At 38.5% G+C, this 27,253-nt stretch overlaps 2 protein-coding genes across 7 annotated transcripts; one reads left to right on the plus strand and one right to left on the minus strand.

The window, feature by feature from the left end:
* Window positions 1-48: 48 nt before the first annotated feature.
* Window positions 49-5,904, plus strand: trim59 (tripartite motif containing 59). 4 transcript variants are annotated; one of them, XM_056373253.1, is made up of 6 exons: window positions 49-482; window positions 2,284-2,340; window positions 2,463-2,765; window positions 2,890-3,111; window positions 3,307-3,516; window positions 3,816-5,904. In XM_056373253.1, the coding sequence occupies exons 3-6, from the start codon at window positions 2,511-2,513 to the stop codon at window positions 4,428-4,430; spliced, it is 1,302 nt and encodes a 433-aa protein (XP_056229228.1). In that variant the 5' UTR covers window positions 49-482; window positions 2,284-2,340; window positions 2,463-2,510; the 3' UTR covers window positions 4,431-5,904. The 4 variants fall into 4 exon arrangements, with proteins under 4 accessions (XP_056229228.1, XP_056229225.1, XP_056229226.1 ...); XM_056373250.1 differs by having other exon boundaries at window positions 49-2,340; window positions 2,424-2,765; XM_056373251.1 differs by lacking the exon at window positions 2,284-2,340 and having other exon boundaries at window positions 2,424-2,765.
* A 983-nt stretch (window positions 5,905-6,887) lies between these two features.
* On the minus strand, window positions 6,888-27,166 carry smc4 (structural maintenance of chromosomes 4). Of its 3 annotated transcripts, XM_056373245.1 has the most exons (24): window positions 27,005-27,166; window positions 25,343-25,500; window positions 24,180-24,370; window positions 23,416-23,607; window positions 22,200-22,376; window positions 20,002-20,166; window positions 19,324-19,451; window positions 18,933-19,073; window positions 18,259-18,409; window positions 15,990-16,154; window positions 15,628-15,861; window positions 15,261-15,446; window positions 14,969-15,130; window positions 14,513-14,738; window positions 14,280-14,356; window positions 13,177-13,329; window positions 12,869-12,995; window positions 12,360-12,549; window positions 9,929-10,073; window positions 9,107-9,280; window positions 8,586-8,768; window positions 8,094-8,326; window positions 7,768-7,951; window positions 6,888-7,197 (listed from the first exon to the last, which is right to left on the minus strand). In XM_056373245.1, exons 2-24 carry the CDS (start codon window positions 25,488-25,490, stop codon window positions 7,033-7,035), a joined length of 3,897 nt encoding a protein of 1,298 aa, XP_056229220.1. In that variant the 5' UTR covers window positions 25,491-25,500; window positions 27,005-27,166; the 3' UTR covers window positions 6,888-7,032. The 3 variants fall into 3 exon arrangements, with proteins under 3 accessions (XP_056229220.1, XP_056229221.1, XP_056229222.1); XM_056373246.1 differs by lacking the exon at window positions 27,005-27,166 and having other exon boundaries at window positions 25,343-25,711; XM_056373247.1 differs by lacking the exons at window positions 25,343-25,500; window positions 27,005-27,166 and adding an exon at window positions 25,084-25,279.
* Window positions 27,167-27,253: the final 87 nt, after the last annotated feature.

Genomic DNA, 27,253 nt, shown 5'->3' on the forward strand with positions numbered 1-27,253 from the left:
TAATACTTGTGCGTTTTTTGATTTGTTTTTCCACATACAAATATGTAAAACGGCCAAATACCTTCGTTACTCTCAGCGGTTGAGCTTGTATTCAAATCGAGAAAAAGCGGAGCCTGATTGGCCAGGGAGACCGTTTACCCGCATGCGTACTACGGGTCATAAAAAATGATGCATTCATCGCAGCTGTCGGAAATGTCGGAAGTGTGTGGGGGGGGCATATTAATTATTTAGACGAATTATATATGAGCACAGTTCTCCTTATTTACGGGAGTAACTGTAGATTATTTTAAACAACCAAAGCCAAACATTGCAAAGCACGTTTACTCACTACACGAGCATTGGAGTGTGCTCTAAAAGTTGGTATATGCCCGCCTCCTGCTACTTTAAGGAGTAGGAATTCACTGAGCGCTCTTGAAGGCATCACGAGAAGGAACAGGAAATGAAAGCTCTGTTTTGGAGAGACACTTTGCTCCGAGCAGACGGTGAGTTTTTAAGATTCCTCGTTTAATACATCTTTTTCTTCTGTGAAGTTTCACCAAAACTAAAAACGGATAAATAATAAAACGGACAGTAGCAAATGCTAGACAGGTTGCCGAGAAAGTACTCGCTACATTTGTTATGTGGTTTCAAGTATTCGGAGCGTCAAGTTATTTGAAATAAAAGATGAAAAGACGGTTTATTATCCGAGTTACTCTACATTTTCTGCTTGAAGTGCAGCCGAGGATACGCTACATGAAGCCACAAAAAGGGGAGTTTATGTGCTTGAAAGACAACGATGAACGGTGCCGTTGCCTCCGATTTATGAAAAAAAAAAAAAAGAAGTTAAAATGTTATGTAAAACAGTCAACGGTTAGGTTAAGTTAGCAGTTAACATGCAGTAATCACAGTAAAGATAAAAAAACAAAAACGTGAGTTTTAAATGTACCCATTACCTATGTGGATGTGACTAAAATTCAACTTTTAATTAGCTTAATTGATGATGGTCATGAGGCTGCAGCAGAACACCTGTTACCTATTTGAATCTGGGCGCCAACTCGGCTGCAGTTTGACTCCATAAACGCATCAGGTTTTGTGTATGGTTGCACAGCTGAACAGCCTGTCCCTGACAACAAAGTGTGTGTCTGTGGGAGTTGGGACTGGGTGGATGCTGGCATGAGGCCTCCTATTGTCGCTGCGCTGCTGGCTGTAACTAGAGTAGAGAACACACACACACACACACAACACACAAAACACAAAACAACTGATCCTGTAATAGGAGCTGAGCCGTGTTTTTGGCTCTTTAATTGTTTTTCAGTACAAGATCTGCTCTTCCACACATACTGGATAGACTTATTTTAATGAAGAAACCTTTACTAGTTAATCCTACTTTTAATAGTTTCTGGTTGTACACTCAGTGGCCATTTCATTTGATACACCTGCAATATATAATACAACCCAATACAACTGTTGTACCATAAAGTTTAATTTCATTGTGCTTACAATGTTCCAGGGTTATTTTTGGCACCGCCATAGATGTGTTAATTAAATTCTGCACTGAGGTCATAGTGGTGGTGTTGTACTGTCTCTGATATTCTGCTCTCCCCATCTATGTCAATGGAGAGGAAAAAAATTACAAACACTTGTCAATGTAAAGTAGTCCAGTATAACACCATCTTTCCCTATGACCCCTGTGTTTATATAAAAAAAAAGGAAAAAATATGTAATATACTCATTTGTCAGTGATGACAAAAGCTGAATATTATAAACTTTGGGAAGCTGTTTAATTTTTTTATTTATTTGTTTGCAGAAAAAAAAGCTCTCATTCTAAAAATATATCTGTTCAGAAAGACACTCAAATATATATGACCACACTTTACCTACATATGCTAAGATATACATGAATCCTAAGTAAACAGGAGATAATGAAGATGTATAAGCTACCCCTCCTGTGCTTAACAATTATTTCTCATTCCAAATGTGCAACAGTCGGTACCATAATTGGGGGAAAAAAGAAAGAGACGAGTAATGGCGAACAATTAAGTTTGAATTCCTCAAAGAGTTTATAACATTAGTGCACTGACAGTCACAGCCCGGAGGACTAGAGATTACAGTCATAAAAATGCCACACCCAATTGCATTGAATGTGATGTGATTAATCTGCTGAATATTTTCTCAATCAGTCATTTTGCTTGCATAATGTTAGCAAACAGGGAAAATACAAATTTTTCCTCTTCAAATGTCTTGTTACAATCCAACCAATAGTCCAAATCCCAAAGATATTTATTTTACTGTCATTTCTGACAGGAATAAAGCATCAAATCATCACACATTGCAGAAGTTGGAACCTTCAAGCATTACATGGTATACTGTCCCATTTTTGTTTAAGTAGTCTCCAGGTTATATTTACTATACAGTTTGTAGCAAGTTAATGTTTTGCTCGACAGGTGTGACACAGCTTTTCACCCATCCTGCTGTCCTGCCAGATCTTCTCCCAAAACAACCAGTCCTGAGTCCGGCCCCTAGTCTCCACTATGGAAAATCTAGAGGAGGACCTGACGTGCTCTGTGTGCTACTCTCTGTTCTCTGACCCGCGAGTCCTGCCGTGCTCGCACACCTTCTGTAAGACCTGTCTGGACAACTTGCTTCAGGTGTCTACCAACTATTCCATCTGGCGTCCGCTCCGCCTGCCGCTAAAATGCCCCAACTGCCGTAATGTGATGGAGCTGCCCCCAACGGGCATAGATGCTCTGCCCACCAATGTTTCTCTGCGGGCCATCATCGAGAAAGTAGGAGAGAATCATTTTCCCTCTGACTACCTGTCAGTCTGAAATCCTCTTATTGGCTGTTGCTTTGCTGATTCAGTTTGTGCTCATCTGTCTTGTATGTCTGTTCACTCATTTGCTATCTCAGTACCAGAAGGACAATGAGCCACGACCCCCCTCCTGTCAGGAGCACAACAGGCAGCCTCTGAACATGTACTGCATCCAGGATCGGCAGCTGATCTGTGGGCTGTGTCTGACTGTTGGGCAGCACCAGGGCCATCCCATCGACGACCTGCAGGCGGCTTTCATCAGAGAAAGACAGACGCCATCGCAACTGCTGGCCAGACTCTCTGATCAGAGATGGGCACAGGTGGGGAGTCTCTTCAATATGGCCACTGTCTGAGTTGGGGCAAATTAATGTGGAAATGTACTCTGAGAAACCTGTATGGAGTGTTTATTTTTTACAATTTTTTAACTGAATATATTAAAATAAATACATGTTCCAAATAAACAAAAAAAACCTTCCAATTATGCTGACTGCCCTCTTCTTCTCTCTGTCTGTTAGGTGTGTGAGCTAGGGGAGCAGCTGGAGCAGGAGAAGGCCCGCTGTGAGGGTCTGGTGAGGCAGGACCGACAGGAAGTCAATCAGTTTTTTCAGACGCTGGAGGTGGTGCTGGCCAGGAAGCGGCAAGCTTACCTGGAGGCCCTGGACAAAGCTGGTGCAGAGGTGTCCCGGGCCTATGATCCACTCATCCACAGAGTGAAGGAGCTACAGGTCTGTTTCATGACTGACGTACAACAATTTATAGCGCACATCATCATCATTTGTTTGTTTCTCAGGCACCTCTAAATTATTTAGCGCCACTTCGTATATATGCATGTTTCATATTGGGGTATATAATGAAGTAACTAAGAGTTAACAAGCACATTTTTAATTTTTTGTTTGATAAATTACATAAACAGATAAATGATTACTAGATTTTTGCTTAATTATCTGATTGATTGATTAATTGACTTAATAATTTCAGCACCACTGGTGTACCACAGCCCTGATAACATTCGTGTTTCCTCCAGGAAGAACAGTTGGACCTGGTGTCCTTGGGTTCGTCAGTAGAGGAGGAGGACTCGCCTCTCGTCTTCCTGGAGAAGGTGCATTTGTTCAGAGAGAGGGTGGAGGAGTTTATGAAAACTCCTCTGCCCTCTGTGATAAACCTCTCCGTCACCCCGCGGGCAGCAGAGTACCTTCAGCAGCGCTGGCCTGCTGTGACCATCAGGAGCCTGGAGGAAGCACCTGTTCCTAAGGTGAGCTGCTGTGCCAGATGTGGCGGTGTGGAGGCTGGTGCGGAGGCCGAGGCTGGAAGGGATCAGTCTGACAGCTGGGTGCAGGACGTGTGGTGTGAGCTGCAGCCTACTTCGTCTGTGGTGCTGCTGGGGCTGCTGCTGCTGCTGGCAGTGCTGTGGGTGAACCCGGTAGGAGGGGCATCGCTCGGTTTCTCTCTGCTGTCTCGGTTAAGTCAGTTAGTCCATGGCCTGAGCAGCGAACTCATCACATCTGTCTGGGACACGGCGGGGTCAGCATACACAATGATGGCAGCAGTTGTAGAGAGATGGAGCACACAGCTCTCCTCAGTTGGGGGAGAGGCTTTCCAGCAGCTGGCTGCCTTCTTTAAAACTCTGACATCCCACTGAAAGACACCAAACTGAAACCTTAAACCCTCCATTTTTATTTAGAAGCTGAGAAAGTCTCACTTCCCCATTTCTGTAGTGAAGGAAAATCCACCTTAAATATCTTTTAAACAGCTGCTACTTAAGAGTCAAAAACTGTGGATGTCTGATTTTGCTGTCAACTTCACAGTGAAACAGCAGGGGTTTCAATTTAGATGTAGACCAACACTGAACCTTCTGTGGTGACAGTAGAGTAAATGGACCACAATGCATTGCAAGCGCTTTTCCTTTTTGTTAATGCTTCTCAGCACTCAGAAAGGCATCCTGGAAAATTCAGGCAATGAGTAAACAAATAACTACATATTGAAGTCCGGTTTATAGAAAATTGCGTCAAATAAAATGATCATTATAAAATTGAATATAATAAAAATTTAAATGAATACAAATAAAACCAGACTGAGCAGAAATAACTTGACAAAAATAACTTTTTATAAATGTATTTATAATCACATAAACATGGATACAATAATATTCATCTTAGGATTCATTTTTCCCTTTAGTCTTACTTTAAAGATTCCCTGAGGTTGCATGCAGACCAGGGGGAAAGTGCAGGGTATGACTTGCTCACTTCCATGTTAAAAAAAAAAAAAAAAAAAAAAAAAAATTCTGTCAAGGTCTTTTAAAAAAAAATTAGGCACGGTTTATGTATCTGTAAATCTTTTTATATACTGGATTGTTATTGTTCAGTGTCGTTCCTCTTTGGAGTGTATTATTTGATCTATGATCGTCATACTGCCTAACTAATGAGCATTTATCTAACACTAATCGAAACATTAGACTGAGAATATGGTTTGCACAAGGCAAAGTGGGAAGGTGCTTAAGATGGAAAACTTAGAAATGAAAATAGTGCCTACAAACTCTTAAGTCACCTTTCCCATTGTGCAGTGCGACATTTCAGTAGCTTTCCTGTTGTCTCAGAGAGCTCGGGACACCAATGCAGCTAATTGTGTATGTTTACAGTGACGGGGGCAGTATGTGAAATTTAAAGCCTGCTGAGTGGAAGCAGACACACAGTGGATCTGACTTAAAGCCTCCACAGATCATGTTGCAGTGATGCTCTGAGTGGCTCCCTTACTGTGCCTTTAGCCATCACACCTTTACCTCGCCTGCACTTGATAGCTTTATTGTAGTGGACTGGTTATTCCATCAGGACCAATATGTTTTGCTTAGGATTTGTTTTTTTTTTGTTTTTTTTATTAAAATGGTGCAATGATATAGTGTATTTTAAAAATTATTATAGCCTTTGGAAAAGCTTTATCAGCACTATTCTGCCTCCTACAAAATGTTACATCATTTTACTCAAGCAAACTTCAGCAGAGTAGATCCAATTTCTAATAAACGCTGTTAGCCAGACTTGTTATAGTGGTTTTTATAAACTTTTCTCAATTCCTGTATTTTAAAAAAAAATGTTACAATAAATTTGTTCAAATGCTCTTAAGTTTTTGTGATATTCACAATATTCAGAAGCCATCTGTGTACCAGTGTGTGATGGGGGTACAAGTCAGTCAGTGTTGTAGTATGTCTCAAAGTGGTGCAGTGAGCTCAATTAACTGATGCTCGCTACAGTTGTCTTTGTAGTGTGAAATATATGGTGTCACATGACTAGTGTGCACATATCAGGCAAATCATGACCGTTTGAGGTGGTCCCGCACAAGTTGAATTTAAATGTAACATACTGTGAGCTTCCAATTTATGCATTTTTTTTTTTTTTAATCTATCCCTTTTTTTGGCTCCTTATGCCAATGCATGTAATTTTAGGAATCTACAGAAGAGTTAATTTTTTTGTGCACAATATAATGTGTGTGAATAAGTTACAAAAATATATTTTGGGGCTGTGGAGGTTTAGAGTGGAAAACATTACGTTTGAAATTCGACCTAAAGTGTTGACAGTCACATTAAATACACTTAAGCCAAAATACACTACCAGTTAACAGTTTTAGAATGCCCCCATTTTTCCAGTTTTTATTGCAATTTCAACATTTGCTGTGGATAACCTTGAAAGGTACAAACTCAGTGGTAAACTGTCCAAGTAAAAAAAAGTTTAGGTCACCAAAAATTGTATGTAAATTCCTTATGAAACCGGCCTTTTTCAGGGATTAAGAAATGTTAATTGCATTGCTGACACAATGGAAGTAAATGCTACCTTGAAAGTTAATGCAAACAATCCCAGTGTCCCAACTTCTGTTGATGACTTACAAACCCTGTAAAAAGTCAGTGTGGGAACAAACTGCTACTACACCCTCTGATGAATACTCAGACAATACTGCAGGAAGTAGTACTGTATGTTGCTATTAGAATGGTGACTAAAAGGTAACCAACAGAGGAAGACAGACTGGTTGGTCATGGATGAACTGGACGGAAGGTGAAGGCAAACACTACTGTATGTGTGAGTGGACATGAGTGTCTGCATTAAGGAAAAGATTTTACCAGGAAACATTTATTGGGTCAGATAGAAATAAAGAATAGCAGCATTTCATTGTAAAGGACAAGATAAAACGTTATATAAAAATATTTACAAGTGTGTGAAAAGGAAAATAAAACAGCCAAACAAAGAGATTCTTAAGGTTTAAGCAGTGACGGCATCGTGCTCTTTGAAGACGATGGTTTTGGGGTTGATTCCCACACTCTTGGTGGTGTTGTGAGTTTTGTAGATGCCAATGAGCCGATCAGCAATCTCAAACATGTTGTTCCTCAGAGAGATGATGATGAACTGAGCGTTCTTTGTTTGCTCCTGCAGACATGAGGGAAAAGGAAAAAAAATTACTGATCTGAGCAAAGATAGTGATTTGAGATTTTCATCTCAACTGAGCATTATTTAGTAGAAAGCTGCTGCAGAGCTGCTGTCAAATTGTAACCTAAAGAATGAAGTGAACCTTTATCCAAAAGCCTATAAAAATAATGGGCACAGTGGAGGCCAGCATTTAAAGGCTTAGTACTTTGTTTTGATGCAGCTCCCAAAAATAAAAGATTTTTCTGAACTCCTCCATTATTCGGTGTTACACAACAGAAACACTGAGCTCTTGTGAGTCAGTGATTACAGCACTGATTAGCTCCAAAGTTCTTAAAATTAACTGGCTAATGTAATTTAGTTGAATCATTGTATCATCCAACAACACCCCCTGGATGCAGTGGCTTACTCAAGAATGCTAAAATTAGGCAGATGTTTGTGAATAAGGAGGCTTTTCATGACTCACATATTACACCATCTTGCTACTTAAAATGTACTTAAAACTTAAGAGACAGATCTTGACACTGTGTCATTCAGCTTGTTTTGTCACGATACAAACAGGGTCATACTCACATAAATGTAACAAGCAACAATGGAGACATTCTTGAAATCAAGAGCAGCATCTATCTCATCCATGAAGTAGAGCGGGGTGGGTTTATAGTGGTGCAGCGCAAACACCAGAGCCAAGGAGCTGAGTGTCTTTTCTCCCCCCGACAGGTTAAAGATCTTTTTCCAGCTCTTCTTTGGAGGACGAACACTAGAAAAAGTGAGAAATGGAATCAGTGCTCCAACAAAAAGACACGCTTTATGTCTAGAAAACACAACAGGTCAACAGGAATCAACAAAATGTGCCATTGGTCTTTGGCCTGTGTGTTTGTTCATTTTTCTTCATCTGTTACCTGAACATGATGCCCTCAGAGAAGGGATCTAAACTGTCCACGAGCTCCAGCTCTGCATCACCACCCAGGGTAAGCATCTGGTAGTTTTCTTTCAGCTTGTTTGTGATCATGTTGAATCCAGTCATGAACTCGTTGAGCCGCTGTTTGCGCAGGTCCTCGTAGCCACGCTTGAATTTGTCCCTCTCAGTAGTGATCTCGTCAAGCTGAGCAACGCGCTGCAAGTACAGCTCCTCCTGCAAACACACAGTGACGCATATTGAAATCATTTCCTTTTTCATAAATTCTAAATGTTATTCAATTATTTTTACACCACTCCTTACTTTGGTTTTAAGTTAAGGCCATCAAACACAAGCAAATGCTTTCAATTACAATTGGAAATTTGCTGTTCACTGTTTACTTGCTGTGAAATGAGGAAACACTTAAAGTAAATGACATAATTAGCAAACCTCTGTTAAAGTTAGATAGGAACAGCCCATTCTTATTTTTACATACCTTCTTCTTGTACTCAGCAATGGCCCCAAGGTTGGGCTTCATCTGAGCACATTGGGTCTCTAACGTCATCATCTTGTTGATAATTATGTTGGGATTAGAGATTTTTTCAAGTTCAGCAGGAGTGAGAACAGGAAGTTCCTCTGCTGGTTTGTCTTCAATGGTATGAAGGGACAGTTTGCTGGCCTGAAGAACATAAACAATAATTAATAGTCAAAGACATAAAAGCCAAAAATATATTTAATATGCCCACACATTTGCTACAGGTCAGTGTGAACAGAAACATCTGCAACTTGCAACAGTTCAATTTAAAAATAATTGCTCATTAAACGCCAGCTGGCAAAAATATGTATCTAAAATCTTGAACATTTTATAAAAGTAAAGCACAGGTAATAAAATCAGGCAAAAGGACAGGACACCGATTAAGCACAACTCCAAAACTACACCAACTAATTAAAACAACATCATTAGTGAATTATTCAATTATTGTGGAAATGTTGTTTGGGACACCTTTCCTCACCCACCTCTTTCTGCCAGTGTTTGATCTTGTTGTTGTGTTCAGTGATGGTGGTCTCTATCTGCTCAATGCGGAGCCGGACACTGAGGGACTCCTCCTGCAGTGCGTGCTCCTGCTGCTGCAGGACCTTTATCTCCTTCAACACCCCCTGATACTGCTCCTGCACCTCAGGAAGTTCAGCCTAGAGGACAAGAAAAACTGTGGTACTCAAAATTTGTTTACTTTTGTTTACTTAAAATTCATTTAGATGTGGCTACACAGTTACAACATGAGAATAAACATTAATGAAATGAAAAATGTAAAATATATTCCTTAATTTTAAAGAAGTATTATTATTAACCCCAGGAATGGTCCAGAAAGATCAATTATCCCAACATAAACTGAAATCCTATAGAAATCACTTGCATACTTATTTATACATATTTATTGCAGTGCATAGTAGTGCGGCAACACCTTTGAAACACTTTAGTAAAATATAAATGGGATATGTGGTATTTATCAGTTTTCTTTTAATTTTTTTTTATTTAAAAGTGTAAAAAAAAATATATATATATATATTAAAACTATATATATATAAATATTTCAAAAACACCGTATTTTAAAAGTAAAAATTATTTTTCATTCCTGTGTGGGACTTGTAATCAGCAACTTTTCTCTTTCTTTTAAAATTACAAGATGGATAGTTTTTAGTTATCTACACTACAACTTTTGGATATATTGGTACAAAATATCTGGGAATCATTCTGTGAAAATCTTTTAAAGAAAACAAAAAAAAAAACAAAAAACAAAACAATGATTCTTAAACATAAAGTGATTAAAGTGTGCCAACCTCAGCCTCCTGACATGCAGTCATGATCGCTCCGGCCTCATCTTCCAGTTTCTTCAGTTGTTCTGTGAGCTCAGCCATTGACTTCTCATTCTCCTCCAGCTCACCCTGCACTCGATTCACACTCTCCTCACACTTCTTCAGGTTTCTGCAGAGAGGACACGGACAGCAAAGGATATAGATATTAGGTTCTGTCAGAGTGTGTGTGTAGATATATAAAACAAAACAACTAATGTCAGGTTCAGTCTTGCGTAACAAAACTGTTATTGAGTGACTGCTGAAGAGCGACCAGCACAGTGACGGTTTTTCAGTTTGTAACACCAGGATCCATTCTTTACGACAGTGAACAGCTTACCCACAATAGGATGATCAGTTACAAATGTCATTTTCATGTTAAACTGTTTTTTTCCACATAAGTGTATTCACATTGTTTTCCAAAAGTTTACTATCAACACTGAACAACCACAACTATGAAAACTGATTAATCTTCTCTTCCTCCTTCATCCCACTAGCAAAGAGGAAGGAATGGTGTTGGAAGGACATTATTCTGTTCTGTATTAACACTTACGCTATGTTTCACTATAGCTAAATGAACACCCTAGGTATTCTGACATATTCTTCTGTTTCTGTGAACTGCATGAAAAACAGTGATTTGACATAGCTCATAAATACTGCTTGTTAAACAACGCCAACAGTAATCTCTGCGCTGTTGCCCTGAGCCCCTCAATCACATTAGTGTGGCATGCCTGTTGAGTCATCCAACATAAACAGAAATACACACCAGTGACAACACTTGTGTGATGATTTTGCTACACACAGTACCTGACCATGGAAAATGTTGGCGCAATGTGGATGAAGGGCCAAAATGGTGAGGAAGAGGTTCAGTATTGTATGTTCACCACATTAAATGGTAAATGGGAGACTTTTAAAGACTACAGAGACTATAAGTCAATAGTTTTTTAAGTCATACTGGTCATGAATGACGGAAAACCAGTAGGGACAGTAAGGCCTACAATCATTTGTTAAATACATTAAGTTAATGACATTTATGTTTATTATGTCAGGATATAATAGTAATTCCTAGTAATATAATTTAAACATTAACTTAGGTAGTAGTAGTGACTGTTATATCTGATACCGACTGAAACGCCACAAAAAGGACAGATCAAACTATTGCTACACAGTCCGATGTCACAACAGTCTCACTTATACTTTATGTATAACATCTCTTAACAACCCTCAACGTACAAAAAAACAACTACAACTAATTTTACTGTCTACAGCAGTCAATCTTCTAAGGCTTGCTTTGAGGAAACTTTTATGCTTAATAACTTTTCCCCTTCAGATACCCTAATAGTATATATTAATAGATATTAGAGGAAAGGTGTTATAGTACTGTGGTTTATAGCGTGCATGCCAATGTCATTGATTCAGTCTTTTCTGTAACTGCCACCAATACCACCTCTGAAAGAGTAATACCTCTTTCAGACTTGGAATCTGTAACACTGGTGGTACCGGATGTCTTTAGGACATTCTTCTCTGTTACAGAAAAGTCCCATGTTGACTCTATTCAATGACAGGACAGTTATGGATAGAGCTGCAATGTTCTAAAAAGAATGAGAGGAAGAAGTGCTTTCAGTTCATAAGCTCCACTGTGTTCTTAATCGGCTAGACAGCTTGTCAAGTCAAACAAACCACGTCACATGCAGCCAACAGTGTCGTTTTGCTACAGCACCCTTTCAGTCTATCCTGCCCATGCGATCAATCTTAATGTTTCAGCTACAGATACCAATGACTAGATGCCTATTTTATTTGCAACTGCCACAACATTGATTAACTCAAAGAAACCAATGACAACAAGTGGAAGAACAGAGAAGTTAAGTGAATGTTCCTGTAACCTAATGCAACTTACTGTAAATGTGATGTGTATTATTTGTCAAAGTATTAAACATAGCAAAAGAGTTACTTCCTTGCCAGGTCTGACAAGCAGGTTTTTACTACGCCCAAAAACCTGGTATGGGGTGTCACCCCTAATGACAATCAGGACAGATGTCTTTGCAACTGTAACACTGCATCGACGATCTGAGATGCTCTGGATTGGCTGCCTCAATGACACGTCACTGAGGGACTTATTACCAGGTATTTATAATTAATTAATAATATGTAATAATAATAATAATGTATAATGATATTAACATAACATGTTAACTTGTTTTTAAAATAATGTTGTGACTTTAGGACAGTTTCATATACAGTTAAACCAGACAGTACCTACAAACGCACTCCAACTAATTAAGTCGCTATGTATGGCTCAACATTTCTGACTATGATCAATTTCATCATTAACAGACAATAGAGTTTAAACTTAAAACAAGGTATCTGACCAATGCAAACTCATGTAATTACAGAGCTTAAATGTGCATTGTTTCCTCACCGGTCAGCTGTCTTTATGGCTACTTTGGCCTTGGTTATGGTGGAGGAGCAGTCATCCAGCTCTTTGTTGACCTTATCAAGCTTGTCCTGTTGAGCCTTTAGCTTGTGGCTATTGATGTCAACAATCAGGTTGTGGAGCCTTTTCACTTCATTTTCCACCTTCCCAGCCTTACTGGATGCTGCCTCGAAGTCTAAGAGAACAAGAGTGGGTATGAAGGAACAGAACAGGAAGAAAGGAAAAAGATAGAATGATATTTATGTTTGACATTCAGTGTCTGATGCTATATATTCAGTGGGATTAAACTGGGAAAACTTTTTTTTATGAATCTGTCATGTTTACAAGGCTTTAAAAACAAATAACAATAATTCAATGTTTAAATTTTGACGTTATGTAAGTGTAAATTTCTTCCACAAATTACAACTCAGGCTACCATGAGATCAAACATTAATTTAATAACATTTAACAATTCCCAAGAGAATTTCTTTTTACAGTTTACTGGAGGATCCTACCTTTCTTGAAGGCCTCCAGGCTCTTCTCCATCTGCTTCTGTTTGGCCTTGTCTGGGGCAGCTGCCAGCACGTTAGCCTCAAGTTCCTTGATCTGAAGTTTCAAGTGAGCCTCCTGATCAGCTAGACTCTGAAGACAAAAAAAGGAAAATAGTCACACAGGCGTGCTAAGAGCAAAACGTATTAATACAGTTAATACCGTTCCATTTTGTGTTTGACTATAAATTGTAGAAGTTATTCAGAACACAAATGCACCCAAATGAGTAAAAAAAACCACTTTGAATGAAAAGGAAGAAGTGTATTTGATGTACATTCATGCTGTTGGCATATTTTTCTAGGGTGTTCTTCATGTCTCGGAGCTGTGGCTGCAGGCGCTGGATGTTCTCCTCTAGCTGCAGCTTTCTCTCTTGGCAGCCCTGCAGCTTCGACACTTTCTCATTCAGCTTGCTCTCCATACGGTCAAGCTGCAGAAAAAACATGAAAATCATCATGTCTCGTACACTAAGAACCTGCTGTGGTGATTATCTGATAGCAGGATCCATAGTAATCCAGCATCTCAAAACCACTTCTAGTTAACAGGCTCAAAGTATAACTTAAGAATTATTTAGAAAGTCTGTATGACCCACTCGGAATAAGAAAAATGTCTCCTTTGAGAATGAATAATGCATTACATGCATTCATTACATTGGTTAAATTATTTATTATTATTATTATAATTAAAAATTTAATTATTACAGAAAATTGTGTCACTTGTGTGACAAGGTTGGTACATATAGGTGAAGCTTAACATAATTTATATTAACTGAAATATTACATTTAATCTGCTTTTAGAGTTCTCCTGTTGATAGATAGTAGCCTATTTGTTTTGCTGTTAATGTATAAAAACTCTTATTGAATGTGAGTATGTCTTGGCAGAAATAATAATTTAGGTAATGCTTTGATAATGATGTCAATCTGTTCAGCTACATCAGTGTGCCATTTGGCTAAAATTTCAAAGATCATGTTTTAATGGTAGAAGAAATTATTGAACATACAGCATATTAGGGCTTCAAGGTTAATAAATACAATCACAAATCTTCTGTCCTATACAATCACCATTGTTACTACATTAGTAGGTTTCAATTAAGTGCAAATTACCATTAAATTACAATTGTATTAACATAGCCATTACCGGGGACAAAGTAAGTAACAAAAACTTGTAATCTAATAGAGTTCCATTAAAAGGTTTGTTATTTTAAATCAAACGCAAAACATTTTATTAAAACTTTCCCATAACTGGAAAAGACTTAGTTAAAAGTAGCTTCAAGTATCATCACTTTTTTTAGCATCACTGATTGTTGGGCCAGTTAGGACCAAATTTCTGCTTCAAGACATCAGATAAACACCAGCCCCTATTTATATATTTTGCACTCACCTCATCCTGGGAGACCTCTGTGCCAAGAGAGGAGCCCATTCTGCCCTTTAATACTCTCCCTCCTCCAGTCATGGTTCCTGTGAAGTACACACCAAACCACAGGGAGATTATAAAAAAAAAAAAAAAAAAATCTGACTTGGGAAAACAGAATGTATATATTATCTTCACTGGGACAGCCCTAAGTATACTGGCTAAAGAAAAAAACAAAACAAAAAACAAACAAGACCACCCACCAGCCATCTCAATTATCTGTCCCTTCAGGGTGACCACTCTCCAGCGCTTGTCTTTCTGAAAGGCCATTCTTGTGGCCTGTTCCATGTCCTGGGCCACCAGGGTGTCCCTTAGGGCAAAGTAGAAAGCTGGTCGCACACTCTCATCTTTCACTCGCACCATGTCAAAGAGACGAGGGCTGTTCTCTGGAGTACGAATGGGAGCCATGTTCTTCTCCCACACCTTCATCTGAAAAAGGTAATGAGGAGGAAGAGGATGTTACAAGAAATCATTCGTTTTTGATGGAAGAAAACTAAATAGCCCAACAAAGACAAAACCACTTTCTGTAAGTGGTTAAAGTGTAGTGTGAAGTAGTAGAGTGTAACATACATGATACATCACAAACAGGCTAAAACAGTCAAGCTTTATGACAGAAAATTATTGGTTTACACCCTCATGATTCAGTGTAATTTCTTTACCTTGTCCAGACCTATGAAGGTGGCGACCCCAATATTCTGTTCTTTGAGGAACGTGACACATTTCTGAGCTGTGTCAATGGTATCCACCACAATGTTGTCCAGGGCACCACAACTAGAGGAAATAGCCACATCATATTTCTCATCTATGGCCCCAAGGTCTCCCTGCAAACACAAAAATAAATTAATAATACAGCCAATACAGACTTCTGCTCTTTAAGCAAAGCAATGAATACTTGAAAGTCAAATAAAATCCTTGCTGAGTAACCCTGTATATTAATGTATGGCTTTTTACCAATCTTCCAAAGATGCCAGGGATTCTGCCATTCTTCTTCTGCTGCATGAGGGCATCCAGGACCTTTCCTCGACTGCGGTTGGAGGACAGAGAGCTCTTAGCTTCATCCACCTTCTGCCTCATTTCCCTTACCACTTCTCTAGTCTCATTATCCATCTTCATCAGCTGCTCATGCTCTCCCTCATCCTGCAGAGAGGAAGGGGTAAAGCGGTTCAAGGAAAAGTTCACAAAAATGACACCACCCGCTGGGCAGATATACTAAACAGGTGTAGTGAATACAGAGGTGTGTGTATTGGTTTTAACACAAGCTACTAATTTTTAAAAAGTGTTTCATGTAAATGCTGCCCCAACAAAATGTTTGGTTTACCTTCTTTAGCTCCTGTGCTTTCTGAGGTATTTTGACTTCCAAATCTTTGATGACAGTGCGGCGCTCTCGCAGTGTGTCAGAGGTTGTTTGAAGTGTTTGCTTGGCCGTGTTGAGCTGTGTCAAAGCTGTGTTGTGGCGGCTAAGGTAGATGTCAAGTTCTGACTGAGCCAGGTCCATACGGGAACGGGTCTCATTTACAGCCTTACTGAGCTCCATCAGCTCTTTCTCTTTGGTCTGGAGAATACAAGTGGAGAGGTAAAGTAGTAAAATGAGATGAGATTTCATGGAAAGAATGCAAAAAAGCTTAAATTCAAAGTTAAACAAAGCATGCAACAAACTAACACCAAGAAGCATGCACACACCTCTTTGTCCTGTTGCAAGCCGCTGGTCTCTTCTTTTAGACTCTCCATCACCTCCTTAAGTTTTTCCTCTTCTTTCACCTTCTGCTTCTCCAGCTCTTCCTTGCGAGCTGTCGCCTCAGAGATGGCCTTTTCACTGCTGGCTGGTACACTGCGCACTTCCTCCAGCTGAAAGATGTGCAAGACAGGAGAATGTACAAAAACAGACGAGATGTGTCCGACTGGATTCTAAGCAACAGTGGCTACACCTGTCTAGGTTCAAATTGAGGACACAATTCATTAATACAGAATCCTGCCAACCACTGACCAATTGTACTTTATCTCTTAAATTTAATGATGAGATGAAAGACATCTATGAAGACAAGAGGTGTGAAGTAAGTGGACTGAATATGTTTTTTTGACAGTGCCAGTTACAAGCAACTGTGCTACACATTCAGAAGCAGGCCAAAACACACAACTGTAATCAACTATAAACACACATTCAGGAATGAGCAAGCCCTGGTTAAGACTGGCACAACAGTCTGTCGCTTGGCAGGGCTGAAACAAGGCAAGGAGTGGTGTGTGTGTGTGTGTGTGTGTGTGTGTGTGTGTGTGTGTGTGTGTGTGTGTGTGTGTGTGTGTGTGTGTGTGTGTGTGTGTGTATGTGTATGTGTATGTGTATGTGTGTATGTGTGTGTGTGTGTGTGTGTGTGGTGTGTGTGTGTGTGTGTGTGTGTGTGTGTGTATATGTATGTGTATAGTCTATGTTTTGTAGGGTTAACTGTGGGTGAAATGTGAATGTGGCTGCTGGGAGTGTTACACAAGCCAGGCCATAGTTGACTACCACACAGCAGAACACTGCTCCCCAGAGGTCTGCCTGCCTCTGCCCAGCACCCCCTCTGACCAAGACGCTTCCAGAGCACAGCCATTTGAGGTGGAGTAGATGGTGTTTTAGAGCCAAGAAGGGGATGAGAAGATATACCTTCAGTAATGAAGGAACTCTTAACTTTGGGTTGGTGTGAAAACATTTTTCAGTAAGTCCTCAAGTTAGAGAAACATTAGTCTAAGAGAAAGGAACATGATTAATAGTGAAACAGAGCACATACTAACAATCAACTTGTGTGTTACTTTATAGCCCCCTAGTGGCTAGTTTAGGGCAGATAGGCCTTCCTGCCATGAAATTTGATTTACAATTTTACACAGGTTTTATTTTTTTCTCTGGATAATGTCAATTAATTTAGAGGATATAGAGGGATTTCTCTTTGCCGGAGGCACGAAAAAAAAGAGAAATTAAAGCACAGTCCCAACACACTTCTATAAATGACACAGCATGATTTTTCAGTCACACTCTGTATCATGTCCATCATGCAAGTACCAATGTACACATTTTTTGTATGAAAGCCAATTTCACTGACTTAGTCTTGTTTGAGTAGCCTTTGCTATCATGCAGAATGATGTCAGTTACATTTATTTGGAAACAATAACTACCATAAGTTAGGCCTTTTGTTTAAAACCTGTAATATTTTTTACTTAAAATTTATTAGATCTATAACAATTAAATAATGCTTAATTTCTCTCTTTTTTATGTTCTACATATCTAGGAAATGTGTCACTGTAGAATCCATGTTTATTATGGCAAATAACTCCGACAACACTGACATTTAAGGTAGTCAACATAAAATGAACTTGTTTAAAAACACACAAACACAGTACACTGTTTCAACTGTGCACTGAACCTGTGAAGAATGCTTTTTTTCCTGCTCTAGATTCTCAATCTAGAAGTCATTACAGAAGTGAGTAAGTTTGATTTAAAAAGAAACATATGAAACAGATGCAAGTTAAAATGTAGTTGTTGAATTCTGCAAATCATTTATCACTATGCAGGTTGCTGTAAAGCCTTGACAAATATCTATTTTTTCAGGCCTCAAAACAACAGCCCTTGTGCTTTCTATAAGCAACGGAAATTATATTTTTAGTGCCCATGTTTCTTTCTTGGACACGGGACAAAATAAACACAGTAACACTTGAGTGTCATACCACTGGTGCTAGCTTGTCTTGACTTTGTGCAATCTTATTTGTTAATGGATATGTACTTTAAATGATGCGATAGAGCTACAGATATGCTCTCCTGACAAATGTGTGTGTGCCTCTGAACACTGTGGAAATGCCCACTGGGATACTGTCAAAGGGAAATAATCAAAAAACTACATCAGAGTAGCAAACATGAATGCCAAGTTAAATTATGTTGTTGAACTGTGTGTAATAGTGGATCACAATTTAAAGGCCAACACACCTTTTCTTCGTCCTTTTCCAGCTGCTTCTGCAGTTTCTTGTTCTTGCTCTTGGAGTGTTTAATCTTCTCACGCACTTCAACGTCCTGCAGGTCCAGCTGGGTGAACTTCTCCTTCTGGGTCTCAATGTACTTGTTGAGCTTATTTTGTTTTCTGGTGGAGGAACAGCATTTTTAGTGAGTACATTCAAGTCAGTCATGAAAAAATCAACTGAAATATCAGAATAACTATAAGAATCTGAATAAAATACAATTTAATCCATACATATCAAAGAATAACAGGCTCAGCTTATATAATATAACACAGCAAGCTCTTCATAATAAAGCTCATCCAGTTTTCAGATCCTACACAGTTTTCATTTCAAAGATGTTTTGTCGGTTTTAAACATAATCTGATCATCAAAGCCAAAAATGTAGGGAATTATATCTTTTTTTTGCAAGGGAACAGCAATATTCTGTTTTTGTTTTGTTTTGTTTTTTGCAACAATCAAATTTTAATACATACAAATGACTACTGTTACTTCTATACTTTCCCAGACTTGAACTGGAATTTTGCCTCTAAACAAACATGAGGCCCTGACAACAACCAGAAAATTATTGAATTAGAAGAAAAATTAGTAGCCTTCTAAGCATGTTACATTGGTAAATAGAGGGGAGAAAGAACCAAAATGCATTACTTCTCCACATTTTTGAGCTCTTGGTTCATTTTCTCCATCTCCTGTGATATCTTCGAATTTTTCTCAGTGAGTTCCTTGGTGTCTTCCAAGATCTTTTGCTTTTCCTGCTCTTTATCCACCACACGCTTCTGCAGATCATGACTAATGGCAAAGAGATATAAGGAAAAACAAGTGAGATAAAAAAAAATTACATATAAATGAAAGGGAAAGGGTCAGAGAACGGGCATGCTCACCTTGTGTAGGTTAAAAAAAAAAAAAAAAAAAAAGTATAAAATTTGCAATCATTTTATTCTTTTCTATGCTACTGGTGGGTCTACATTGAAATTCAATGAGGTTATCATATTGTTAATTTGTTGTGTACAGAACAGAGAGACTCTGCTAGTGTACTCACACATAATATTGGCAAAGCTGACTCTTGTGTTTGAAGATGTCATTCTCCAGGGTGAGGAACTCCACAGCTTTGTTCTTTTCTCCCTCCAATGCATTCTTCTCCTTTTCCACTAGCTTTACTCGGTTTAGCTAGGACAGGAAACATATTCCAATACTTAATATCAGGTGACAAAACTTAAAAATTTCTACTCATAAAGTTATGTGCATTGTTTGCATGTTCAAAAAAGGCAATATATCCCTTTTACAGAATCCATTTTATTTTGACAAAAGCTACAACAGCATTTGCATTTGTTTGTAATTACTTTTGTATCTTGTTACGGTAAAACAATAAATAAAAAATGTATTAAAAAATACATTTGTCTACATATTAAGATAGCACAATCTTCAGAAGTATATGTGTATGCACTAAAGGTTTCCTATGAAAATCCATGACTCATTTCTGGTATAGTTGGCCCAACCAAGTACCAACTTATCTTACATGCTGCAGTTACACAATTGCAAAAATCTATCATTTTCATCTCAGATTTTGTTCATCTAAAGTATCCAGACACATGCTCACACAAAAGAAAATCTCTTCAAACTGTAAACTCTGCTGTATAAATGCACAGTAAATGAAGTCAGGAAGGAAAGTTGGTAAGCTTCTGACTGTGTGAGCAGATATTGTATGATTGTATGTCACCTTCTCTCCCCTCTGCTCATTGAGTAGCTCAATGCGGCGGGCCAGGGTTTGGATGGGCTCCTTGAGGCGGCAGGAGCCAATAATGTCCTCCAGGTACTCCAGCATGCCCTCATCATGCTCTGTCTGACCTTTAGGCTTCATCATGGCAATCTGTTCCACCTCACCCTATGTACAGTTCAGAACACCACATGGACAGACATGTAGGCCATCAGTCACAGAAAAAAGATCAAAAAGACATAAAAAAACAACAACTCCTATAATTTGTAATAAAAAATATCCACAACATTCATTAAGATATGAGGACAACTTAATTAATAACTATATACTTACAATAATGCTGGTCTGCCACACACACATAGAGCTTTACAGATACATAAAGTCATCCACAGTGTACCAAAAATTAATTTTTAGAGGTTCCCTTTGAGAACACAATAGATTTTCCCACTCAGAGAAACTAAGACTAACAAAAAGATGAATTAAATTTAAAATACTGAACAACTACTCTTTGAAAAAATACTAGCTATGATTTAATCATATGAATGAGTAAATAGCATAATCACATATGTTTAACATGCTTCAGAGCACTTAGAAATATTAATACTCTAATAACACCTCACCATCCAGCCAAGCCAACAATGACTACCCATTACAGAATTTGTGTTAAATTTATATTTGCTAAATTTAAATGGATTTAAAAACACTTTTGATAGCATGCCAATTCTGACTTCTTGCAGCTACACCCTGGTTGAGTACCAAATACTGTACATGCATACTATTCGGCCCCCACACTTACCAGTGTAATTATATTTGTCTGAAAATGTGTTCATTTTTATTTATTTTTTGAGATAGGCTAGTTTAGAATAACAATATTCTTACCTAATAAGTTAAAATGAAATTAAATCCATATATAGTTAAAATTGAGTCTCAAAATATGTTTCATTTTGGTGTAGGGATAAAAAAGCAGCTCACATATTACTTTTATGTATGAAAGAAAGGAGAAGCCAGTAGAGGAAGGGGGGGAAAAAAATCCCACGTCATCCACTGCTCTGACCAGTGCACAAAATAGACAGCTTCCCCTTAGCCAGAGGCCTGGAAAAGTGACCTTGGAGAACAAGCTAAAGCCTCTTCCCATAGTCATGCAGCCATGTCATAGACAGAGAACTGAAAATCTAACATTCAAGGAGAGTGAGAATGGACATGCACACACGCATACAAAAAAGTCAAGCAGGGCACATGTAATCAACCAGCTAACCACAAAACCACAGTAGAGGGTAGAAACCCTGTGAAATCACCTGAAACTACCACCTACTGTAAAAATAATGACATAAAATTTAAAAATTAGGACAACAAAGATTTAATCAGCCATTTTGTTCTGCTCTGACATTAGTCATCCCCCCATAAGCCTTGGGTTAATCAGTAAAAATGGGTAGGTCACACATGTAATACAATCAGAAGGAGTAGGTATGTAAGAAGTGAACTGGTTCAAACTCGGTGCAACACAATGCTAAAAATAAATAAATAAATAATTTTTTTTAAAAATCTAAGAAGAAAAATAATAAAAAATATACATAAATGCAGTACATTCACACTGGAGGCAAAAAATGAAAACAAAATGTTGAACCAATATTAAAGCCATGGTAATGGGGGGTGTCTGATCCAGCCACACTGAAGCAGCACTGCTAATATTGGGGTTGGGGTTTATTCTCACACGCCAATATTTACGTGCTGCTAAAGCGTGGCAGGTAAATGGGAAAGGGAGGGGAAGGGATCCAACCTGTCCTCACTGTTGGCTCAACCCCATCAAAGATTCCCCCACTACAAAATCTGAGTTAGTTGTCCAACTGTAGCCACTTATGTCCATGTCCATGTATGGGTAAAATTGCATTTTTTCCTTAAAATTCTAAAGCAGCAAATTATGGTTCGCACTTTTGTCACTGTTTCAAACCATGATGCGCTGCTATAGCAGTCTAAGGGCTGGCAGAGGGCACATCCTCTCACTTCCAATTCCAGTGCAACAGGTTATTCCCACAGAGAGGCATGGCTTTAAGGTAGCCATGAAACATTTGACTAAAAGAGGACTGGGAAATGGGCAGAGGGCGAAGAGCAGGAAATCTCTGACAGAATGGGATGGTCACAGCAGGGATAAAAAAGGAGAGTTAGAAGTAGAAGAGGAAATTACATAAAAAAATTACAATTACCTGTAAGATCAGAAATCTGTTGTGGTCTAGGTCAATACCATGGCTTCGGAGTAAAGCCCCCACTTCTTTGAATGTGGCTTTCTTGCCATTGATATGGTAGGCTGAGGAATTGTCTTTGTTGGCAGTCCTGGAAACATAGAACTTGCTGTTGGGAATAACTTCGTAGTCATCTCCTTCCTGGCTCAGAGGGGGGAGGGGTAGAAGACACATAGCAGCTTAGAGCAGAACAGTTCAGGAGAAACTCAAATAGCTCTACACATCAAATGATAATACTCATAAAACTGACAAAGCCACTGAGGGTGGTTAAAGAAAAACACCCTCATTAAAAACAATTAAGAAAAAGGCTTGTTTAAAAAGCACCCAGCAGATCTAGGCCAGCTACACTAACATGTAAATAAACCATATCAATATTGGAGTTTTCTATCATGTTACATTTACAAAATTTAATCAACATGTTAGACAGGATGATGAGATTATGAATACCATACAAAAAGGCTGGTCATTTGCCTAAAAATGTATTGATTTTAGAAACAAGTCTAATAATTTAAGTTGTGTACACCACTTCTTAAAAAATATTTGTAAGTTTCAGAAATGGAAGATTGTAAAGCCAGCACAGTTCACAGAATTATGCCATTAGTATAACAACTTGATTTTAATTTTATGTGAACTGAAGAACAAAACATAAGATATATACATATATTCAACAGTGATCAAGGCAAAACCTACTCACACTGTCTGTGGCAGATCAAATATGGAAACACATTTAACTCCAATTCTTTAAATTGCAGTCAGTTTTCAAAATATCTTGACATCTAATGCAATAGACTAAATTTGTCTCTTCTTACAAACACCCATTTTATTGACATTTCACAGTACAATCAAATTAGTAGAGCCTACTCACTAAATGGCACATTTAAAAATTATTCAAAAATAGAGGGATCGATTCTAGTACATTATGAATTGACTATGGCATGTGTGGGTCTTAGTTGTAACTTTCATGAATGATTTGAATCTGTGTTTAGTCACTGGGGTGATAACTGAGTATCGATATTATCTCATGGGCATTGAGGAAAAAATATATAAAAATTCAAGGAAAATATCTGACCACTATAAAATATTTCTAATCACCCCTTTCAATTAGGACTATGTATTGATTAATTTAGAAGAGGTCAGAGGGAGTGTGGTGTGTATTTGTGTGACAGATATAGATATATACCTTATCAATAATCTTTTGAAAATGCACCTCCACAGTGCAGCTTTGCACATCTTTGTGTTTATCAGAGCTGTGAATCAGCACTGAGAGCTTTTTCGATCTGATCTTTTGAGCTCTGTATCCAAACACAAAGAGCATTGAATCTATCACATTGGACTTCCCACTTCCATTTGGACCAATGATGCAGGAAAAGCGCTGAGAGAAAGGTAAGAGAGAAGATAAAAAAAAAAATCAATTATATAAAAATATACAGCACTCACACACAAATATTGTAAATGCCATAACATTAGAAACTATATATTAACATTTCAGCCTAGTAGGCTTGTGGCAGTGAATGTAGTCTGGGGGGGGTGTACTTAAGATTTATTTTAATGTACCTATATTTGCTGAGCAATCAAGGGAGCAGAAAAAGGTCAAAAGACATAGTTTTAAAGAAAGTCACAATTTAAAGGAAATAACAGTGCACCATTAGATCATTACCCCATGTAAGATACACTCACTAAATCAAAATGGAGGAGTGTGACTTTTTTCCACTTAGATTTTTTTGTAACTCAATAAATGTTATAGTGTGAAATCATTAATAATTTTGTACATTTTGTGTGCCTACCACAACTCAAGGCAACATGTTTACAGTTGCATCAAATGAAATTTGAGTCAAGTAAAATTGAGAAACACTACAAATGATGGTAAATCTGTGAGCTTAACACAACATGTTAACAAAGTATTTCCCAAGAAGGATTTACATTTATAAGTAATTTTGGTCGTACCTTGTGAAAAGGCCCCAGAATCTGCTCGCCTGCGTAAGATTTAAAGTTGCGATTAACTAAATGGGTTATCATCAGGCGAGGAGCGCCCGGTTCATTGGTCATTGCTGGGGGCGGGGGTGGAGGGATGCTACCGAGAATCTCCTCCAAACTTCGATTATCAACCGCCTCGGCAGCTTCCCCATGAGACGGATCTGTGGTATAAAAAGTACAACTTTTATTCCTCTGTGCGAGTCGTTTCAGGTGGGGGACAGTGGTGCATGGGGGAGGGGTAGTGGAGCAAAAAAACAAACAAACAAAACACAGGCAGCAAGTTGAAAGAGCAGTCAAACAACGACTCCCGAGAAAGTTGACAGGCGTTATTTTTCTTTGTTCTGAAAACAAGAGCCAACCCAAAAACAGAAAGAGACCATGGCCGCTTATGACGGAACCCACATTATTATACAAACGCTATCCACGAGAAGCGTTGATACGTGAGGGTGGATGCGCCACATTCATTTCGTCGATTGTAAATAACTAAAGTGTGAATTTCGAGAATCAACGTCATATTTTCACTCATGCTGAACTGTACTCAAAACACAGACACGGAAAGTCTTGTTTTGTGACAATAATGTATAACGTAAAACCGATTATTTTGCCATCACACCAAGCCACAACGACCTGTCCAAAATCTATTGTGCTCACATAAGCATAAACAAGCTAAGGGGTCGATGGTTGTAAATTAAATTCTTGCAGCCAGACATCCTAGTGAAGCATTTCAACATATTCTAAAGAACACCAACATCACTTATTGCCAATGTGCATCTTAAGCTTCGCAATCAAATTATTTAATATCAAGTTGTAAGAATTGAGTCAAACACCCTTTTGATCTACTACATAAAACACTTCATTATCCGAAATAAATTACCTCGTTTGCTGAGAAGATCCGTGGAAGACGTGTACTCGACGATATCAAAATCATCTCAAAAATCATCACACATTTATTGATGACTGGCACTTTAGAAAAAATATATCAGCCATTCTAACTACGTGTTGAGATTTAAGTACGAAAAAAAGCTTCACAGCTGTGCCAATTGGCCACTACCAATACAGCAATACACGCAACGCCATTGAGTGAACACAACTTATTTAGATTCACAGACACCAAAACACCCTTTGTTACTTGCCAGTTGTCGGCGGTGCCTCCTCTTGGCCATTAGAGTTGGTTTCTTGAGGGGGTACATCCAGCTCGTCTTCGGAGTCATCCCGAGGCTGCGACCCTTTCCCTCTTGGCTTGGCGGAGGCAGTTGAGCTCTTTGCAGTTTTAGATGGCATGATTTGAAATCTGAAGGGGTCATTGGTAAAAAGGAATATCCATGAGTGGATTTTGTGCCTGTCAATCTCCCAACTCCACTTTTAGTCGGTCACACGCAACTACCCTCTTGTCAGGCTTTAATCATTACCACAGTCAGATCTCACTGCCGCCCATCTACCGGTTAGTCAGTATATTTTTCATAAGGTAACGTACTTGTTACAAACAATAGATAAAGTAACAGCATGGAATACAGTGAATAAGTTTGTGACCTGAACAAAGTGAGTTATTAAAAAGGCTATCAGTCTGATAACGTAAGATGAGATGGCTGCCAATCTGCGTGGTGATTGTAGAGGATTAGATGCTATTCTAATACTAAACCTAAATAACATTGAAATTAATGCCCTCCTCCTGTGACAGTATCGCTTTAGTAACTTTCTGCATCCAAAGTAGGCATTTATTTGCGCGTTTTAAAAGTTGAACGGTTAAGCACCCTTACAATGATGGGGAATCATGAAAATAAAAATTAACGTAACGTCAACTAGAAAACAAATTCAGCCAATATGCAAATACTAAATTCTCTCTACAGCTCTTAGCCTAGCCTAGCGTTATGTTAGATGGCCATTACGGAAAGACGCAGCTGAACAGGGTCTCTGGTCGGTGGTAAAGACACAACATCCTAAATAGATCGAGGTCTCAAACTGACACTAATATTAACTTTCATCCCCTCAACTTATGTTGGGGGCGGAGGTGTAGACGGGGCAACCTAACTCGCTAGCTAATTGGAAAGCACATTCAAAGAACGAATGTAACCTAACTTAACGTTGGACTAATAAAAGCATTATAATTACAAGTATGTTTGCTAAATAAGTAAGTTGGCACCGCTAGTTTGACCACTGGGTTAAAAAATAAATAAACACATTGCGTTAACTTTGCCACGTTACTGCGCTATTTTCACTTTGCTCATGTTAACGTTAAGTTAGCTAAAGTAGCTAACTATCTGATGTTAAATATCACAGCGAGGCTAAAGCTAACATAATGGCTAACTTTGACTAGCAAGGTTATCTGCGTTGTGGATCTGTAACGTTAACGCATCACTGTAACATTACCTGTACTCAAAGTTGGGTTTATCAGAATTGAAAGGGGTGCTTAACTCAGCATTTCTCCAACTAACACCAGCTAAAGTTAAAGTAGTGGACGTTAACCACACACAAATATTGCAGTTCAAAGTTTTGCAACCATCTGCAACATTAACATTAGCTTAGACAATCAGAAAAGTTGCATGTCACTGTTAGAAGTATGCCTGTCTACGAAAAGGCTAATGTTGCGTTGAATGTAAAAAAAAAGGCAAAAAGTGATAACTGATTGCATTACTGAATATTGTTAACGTTCGCCAGTACTTTTCCCACCGTCGCTACGTATGTTAAAACTGAAGTTAACGTGTTGTTAATGTTAAGTCTGGTTTGGAATATCGTTATGCATTTCAGCAAATAGACGGAACCCAGCCATTAATCTCAGCTAAAATGTTTCTATGTACCTTCCACAATATGAACACCGTCTGTCAAGAGTCTTCCTTTATAAGCCAAATCGCAGTTTCGAAAAAATGTTCGTAAATCCAAAATTTGGCAAATATAATCCACAAAATTTAGCCCCGTGTCATTCCGAGTCGCTCTCCTACTTGAAAACTCTAACTTGTAAATGGCGCCTAAACTGTGCTGTCGAACCAAATTCGTTACAAACTGACGCAAGGCACCATGGAACGTTCAAAGGGCAAGGGAAAAAAAAC

This window comes from Seriola aureovittata, chromosome 4 (assembly GCF_021018895.1).
Source record: "Seriola aureovittata isolate HTS-2021-v1 ecotype China chromosome 4, ASM2101889v1, whole genome shotgun sequence".
NCBI lineage: Eukaryota > Metazoa > Chordata > Actinopteri > Carangiformes > Carangidae > Seriola > Seriola aureovittata.